Below are 6,360 nucleotides of genomic sequence, written 5' to 3' on the forward strand. Positions count from 1 at the left end.
GCCATTCTCCTGCCTCAGGCTCCTGAGTAGCTGGGACTACAGGCGCACACCACCACACCCGGCTAATTTTTTGTGTTTTCAATAGAGACGGGGTGGGTTTCACCATGTTAGCCATGATGGTCTCAGTCTCCTGGCCTTGTGATCCACCCGCCTCCGCCTAGAAGTTAATCTTTAACAGAGGTCATCACTTGAGAAGGCAGGATGTTATCATCTCTGATGTCTTTTTTTTTTTTCTTCTTGGTTCACTGCAACCTCCGCCTCCCTGATTCAAGCGTTTCCCCTGCCTCAGCCTCCTCAGTAGCTGGGACTACAAGCGTGTGCCACCATGGCCAGCTAATTTTTGTATTTTTAGTCGACAGTTGGCCAGGATGGTCTCCAACTCTTGACCTCCTGATCTGCCCGTGTCGGCCTCCCAAAGTGCTGGGATTACAAGCGTGAGCCACCACGCCTGGCCGTCTCTGATGTCTTTTAATTCTCTCTAGTCATTGTACAGAACCAGAAAAATTAGAAAGTGAGTTAATCTATAGTCTGAGAAACAGAAGTTGTAACCATATGTGACTTGGATCACAGTCATATCTCTCTCAAGGCCTAAAGTATATTTGGGGTTCCAATAGGTTTTAAATTATTTATTTTTACAGCGTAAAATGCTTAGGACATGTTAGTTAGAATTAGATATCTAATTGTTACATTGTCATCTGCTGTGATTGCTAATCATCAGCATCAGCATCATCAATAGGAGTAGTGCTAGTACAAGTAGCATTTAATGTGTTGTCACACTAAGTTCATGGATGCTTGTCGAGAAAGTATGCTTGATAAAGTTCTTCAAGAAGCTTATCGATTGGCAGATTTAACAGCTAGTATCTTTTTATATTCACAGGGGTCAGGAGAGTGCTGGTATTGTGACTAGTGACGGGAGTTCAGTGCCAACATTCAAATCACACAAGGTAAATTTGAACTTTAAGAAATCTTGGCCGGGTGCGGTGGCTCAAGCCTGTAATCCCAGTACTTTGGGAGGCCGAGACGGGCGGATCACGAGGTCAGGAGATCGAGACCATCCTGGCTAACACGGTGAAACCCATCTCTACAAAAAAAATACAAAAAAAAACTAGCCGGGCGAGGTGGCGGGCGCCTGTAGTCCCAGCCACTCGGGAGGCTGAGGCAGGAGAATGGCATAAACCCAGGAGGCAGAGCTTGCAGTGAGCTGAGATCCAGCCACTGCACTCCAGCCTGGGCGACAGAGCGAGACTCCGTCTCAAAAAAAGAAAAAAAAAAAAAAGAAAAGAAATCTTGATGACAGGCTGGGTGTGGTGGTTCATGCCTGTAATCCCAGGACTTTGGGAGGCCAAGGCGGGAGGATCACCTGAAGTCGGGAGTTCGAGACCAGCCTGACCAACATGGAGAAACCCTGTCTCTACTCAAAATACAAAATTAGCCAGGAGTGGTGGCGCATGCCTGTGATCCCAGCTACTTGGGAGGCTGAGGTAGGAGAATTATTTGAACCTGGGAGGCAGAGATTGCGGTGAGCCGATGTCACGCCATTGCACTCCAGCCTGGGCAACAAGAGTAAAACTACGTCTCAAAAAAATAAATTAATTAATTAAAAAGTGAAAGAAATGGGATGACAAAGATAACAAAAGACAGGTGATCATTAACATGGGGGGGGTGTTTGAATAAATAATTTGCAATCAAAAGTGATATTCTTTGGATCAGTCACTTTCAACTTTATATCCTAACATTTGTCAAATTAGGATGTATTTCTTCCCCAGTGACAATTTTTTGCCTAAGACCAACTCAAATAGGGAGTCATTTATTTAAATGCTTTAAGATGCTTTGATTTGTTTAATGGAAATCTTAGTTTTTATGCTTGACAAATTTTATTGCTTAGTACATCTGTTCTTAAATGTTTTAGTGAATACTATCTTATGAAACACAAGTGCTTCAACATTGTGAAGGTATTAAATGCCACTAAATTTTTCTCTGTAGAATGGTTAATTTTATGTTATGTGACTTTTCCCTCAATAATTTTTTTTTTTTTTTAAGTAAGTGCTTCACAGTTCTTACAGTTAGGTTATTTGTTTTTGGCCTTTTTTTTAGATTAGAATTCTGAAACACAGAGAAATTAAATGTACTTCTTTGTCTTATTTGGATTGGCTGAGCAGAGAAGAGAGGCGTTTATTACTAGCAGTACTAATCTGTTTTTTTCTAAGTTGCACTTTTTGATTTCTCAAGGGAATGGGTCTTGTAAATCACGTCTTTACTGAAGACAATTTGAAAAAATTATATGTTTCAAATCTTGGAATTGGACACACAAGATATGCCACTACAGGAAAATGTGAATTAGAAAATTGTCAGCCCTTTGTTGTTGAAACACTTCATGGGAAGATAGCTGTAGCACATAATGGCGAATTGGTAAATGCTGCTCGATTAAGGAAAAAGGTACGTTTGTTTGTTTGTTTTCCCTGAGCCTTTTTAAATGATTAGCATGGGTTAATGAATAAAAGTTGACAGAGGCGGGAAGATAGCTTGAGCCCAGGAGTTCGAGACCTGCCTGGGTAATACAGCGAGACCCCGTTCTCCACAAAAAGGAAAAAAAAAAAAAAAGTTAAGGACCTTTGTAAAAGGCATTTTCTAATTGTTGCTACCTGTTACTTAACTGCAACAAACAATTGCATCAGAGTGATCTGGAGTACTTGTTAAAATTCCAGATTGTAAGATGTCCCCTGGAGTTGGAGACAAGGGTGAGAATACGCATTTTAGACTCACTTTTTGAATGCACTGCTTTAGAGATTTGGGAGAGTTGATTTATGGTTGGAAGCATAGAGAAATTAGAGTTTATGGACTTGCTATCTCTTTAACTCTGTTGCTATGTACAAAGCTTGTATGAGATAAGAAAAACCAAGCTGTTTTTCCTATTCTCAGACTCAGCACACTTCTGTGGCCAAATAGGGGGGTTTCTTATACCAGCCAATTTTCCAGAGGACACCAAATGGGTATCCTATAATTCAGTTGTATTCTGATAGTACCTGGAGGTAAAGTCAGGTTCCAGAAGTTAAGGGCTCAATCCCACAAGATTGTCCCCCGCTTCAGATGCTAGTTGCAAGTCCAGGCCTCTGGTACATCTGACAACCAGTTATAAATTGGGAGTTCCTGCAACAGCCCTGGCACTGCCTTTGGTTTCAAACATCACAAAACTCAAGAAAGTACTTTGTATACGTTTACCAGTTTATTATGAAGGATGTTACAAAGGCTACAGAAGAACGGTCTGGTGAAAAGATGGAAAGGGCAGGGTATGTGGGAACGAGCATGGAGCTTCCATGCCCTTTCCAGGGGCACCACCTTCCAGGCATCTCCAAGTGTTCAGCTATCCAGAAGTTCTCTGAACCTAGTCATTGTGAATTTTTATAGAGGCTTCATGAAGTAGGCATGAATGATTAAATCATCAGCCACTGGTGATCAGCTCAACCTTTAGCCTTTCTACCCTTCCCTGGGGGTCCAGGGATGAAGCTGGAAGCTCCAACCCTCTGGTTGATTCCCCTGGCAACCAGCCCTCATACTGATGCTATGTAGGAACCCCTAGCTACCGGTCATCTCAACAGCATACAAAAGGACACCTATCATTTTGGCAATTCTAAGGGTTTTAGGAACTATGTACCAGGAAAGACCAGGATAAAAATCAACATATGTATTTCTTCTTATATATCACAAAAGCATAAAAATAAAATGGAGTATAAACTTGGAGATGACATGAAAAAAATGAATTGGAAACAATGACAGAAAACTAGAGTATGGGAAAAGGGACAGAGAGTGTTTAAACTCTTGGTTCACAGCATGTTGTTTGGAGCTTTCTGTGCTAATGATGTCAAATTTGTTCCTATCTTTCATTCATTTTATCTTTTTTTTTTTTTTTTAAACTGCCTGTCTTTATATTCATTCCTAGTAGCTTCCTTTTATCCATTCAGGCATTCATTAATTAATGTTGATTTCTTCAGTTTATTAGCTCCCAATAATCTTGACTTGGTAACCTCAGAACCTGGTGATATTTAGTAATAGATGGTTACCCACATGCCCCATCATCCTATAAGCATTCTAGAGCTGGGCAATTCACATATGATGAACAGTTACAGAAGCTGAATAATAATGAATTGCTGGGTCAAAAATATCTAGAAACCAGGCTTTTGTACCATTCATTGTCATTCTATTTTCAGTTCTGTCTTTAGACATTTCCTAGAGCTTTGTCCAGCCCTGTTTGTAGGTATTATAATGACCTTATTGTGCTTTTCTGTCCCCAAATGAAAAAATGTATAGTTCATTTAAAAATTCAGACAATCATGAACATATAAATATGGAGTAAAAATTTCTTTAAAATTCACCACTTAGAGATAACCACTAACTCACTGTTTCCTGACATTACCCCTTACCCAGATGCTAAACTTCATCTCTACTTTTAGCTCCCTACTGAAAATGTTCTGTAGTGCCCATTCAGACTCAATCTGTGCATGTCCATGGGGCTGCCCTTGTCCTGGTCAGTCTTGCTCAGAACTTTGTAATTATCATAGAGGACACTCAAATGATATTTATTGCATCTGCTACATTTCATTGTTCAATACAGTTGATTCCTTTCTTCTATCAGTAATAATCAATGAGGATGGGTAGCCACCATTATGATCACTAACAAACCCAGCTTGAAAGTTAACACTGTAGTGTACTACTTTTATAGGAATATACCCAGTTTATCAAGAGTGTTGAGGGTAGAAAAGGTCAGACCCACAAACCAAATTTTCAAGATCCCCTACCCACTTTCAGGTCTGCATGCCTTCAAATTTAGTATTCAAAAGCTTTTCTATACATCTCTTAAAGCACTTTTTTTTCCTGCTTGAAAACCTTCTAGATTTCCTATATTGCCTCCAGCCATGGTCATCTGTTATTAGTATACACATACCATTAGTGTAGGAGTCCCCAACCCCTGTGCCAGGGACTGGTACCAGTCTGTGACTTGTTAGGAACAAGGCCACACAGCAGGAGGTGAGCGGCAAGTGAAGCTTCATCTATATTTATAGGTGCTCCCCATTGCTCACTATTACCACCTGAGCTCTGTCTCCTGTCCAGATCATCAGCAGCATTAGATTCTCATAGGAGCATGAACCCTGTTGTGAGCTGTACATGCAAGGGATCCAGGTTGTGCTCTCCTTAGGAGAAGCTAATGTATAATGCCTGATGATCTGTTACTGTCTCCCATCACCCCCAGATAGGACTGTCTAGTTGCAGGAAAACAAGCTCAGGGCTCCCACTGATTATGGTGAGTTGTATAATTATTTCATTATATATTACAATATAGTAATAATAGAAATAAAGTGCACAATAAATGTAATTCGCTTGAATCATCCCCAAACCATCCCCTGTCCCTGGTCCATGGAAAAATTGTCTTCCACTAAACTGGTCCCTGGTGCCAAAAATATTGGGGACTGCTACATTAGTGGGGTGCAGGATTTCGTAGCTGGACATCCACAGAATGCCTTATTTCTTTCCATTATGGTTGGCTACTGGGTTTGGGGTGGGGTGGAGCTTCCCCTCTGATGATTAAACTTCTCTCTTTTTCTGTATAGCTTCTGCGTCATGGTATTGGTCTGTCCACAAGTTCTGATAGTGAAATGATTACCCAGTTACTGGCGTATACCCCTCCTCAGGAACAAGATGACACCCCAGACTGGGTAGCCAGGTAAGCAGAGAACTGGATTAAACTTGGAGCTCTAGTAAGGAGAGTTTTGCCTTGCATATGTTTATAACTGAAGTTATTCATTCAATTATTTAATTAATTCCAGGATTAAAAATTTGATGAAGGAAGCACCCACAGCATACTCCCTGCTTATAATGCACAGAGATGTTATTTATGCAGTACGAGATCCTTATGGAAATCGTCCCTTATGCATTGGTCGTCTTATTCCAGTGTCTGATATAAATGACAAAGGTAATAAACTTCAGAAGGAATATCATTTCATAATGTTTTTCAGTTATTGTCGTACTGCTATCAAGCCCTGAAATCTTTAGGTATAGAGAGTTGATGGGTGGGAGGGAGCTAAGTAATGAAATAATGGTAAATGTATTCTTCCTTTTTGAAGTATGTTTCTTTGAGTACTTCTGAGGATGAGTCCCGTTTGTTTTTTTGTTGTTGTTTGTTTTGTTTTGTTTTTGAGACAGAGTTTCGCTCTTGTTGCCCAGGCTGCTGGAGTGCAATGGGGCAATCTCAGCTCACTGCAACCTCTGCATCCCGGATTCAAGTGATTCTCCTACCTCAGCCTCCTGAGTAGCTGGGATTACAGGCATGCGCCACCATACCCAGCTAATTTTGTATTTTTAGTAGAG

At 40.7% G+C, this 6,360-nt stretch overlaps 1 protein-coding gene across 1 annotated transcript in view; it reads left to right on the forward strand.

Moving 5' to 3' along the window:
* PPAT (phosphoribosyl pyrophosphate amidotransferase) overlaps positions 1 to 6,360 on the forward strand; it is a 45,100-nt gene that overhangs the window by 28,893 nt on the left and 9,847 nt on the right. Inside the window, exons 2-5 of the mRNA XM_011961240.1 lie at positions 878 to 944; positions 2,230 to 2,436; positions 5,604 to 5,716; positions 5,820 to 5,965. Of these exons, the coding sequence (XP_011816630.1) occupies positions 878 to 944; positions 2,230 to 2,436; positions 5,604 to 5,716; positions 5,820 to 5,965 (533 nt within the window). The remainder of the gene's footprint in view (positions 1 to 877; positions 945 to 2,229; positions 2,437 to 5,603; positions 5,717 to 5,819; positions 5,966 to 6,360) is intronic.

The sequence above is a fragment of the Colobus angolensis genome, unplaced genomic scaffold, assembly GCF_000951035.1.
Source record: "Colobus angolensis palliatus isolate OR3802 unplaced genomic scaffold, Cang.pa_1.0 Scaffold54, whole genome shotgun sequence".
In the NCBI taxonomy this organism is placed as follows: Eukaryota; Metazoa; Chordata; class Mammalia; order Primates; family Cercopithecidae; genus Colobus; species Colobus angolensis.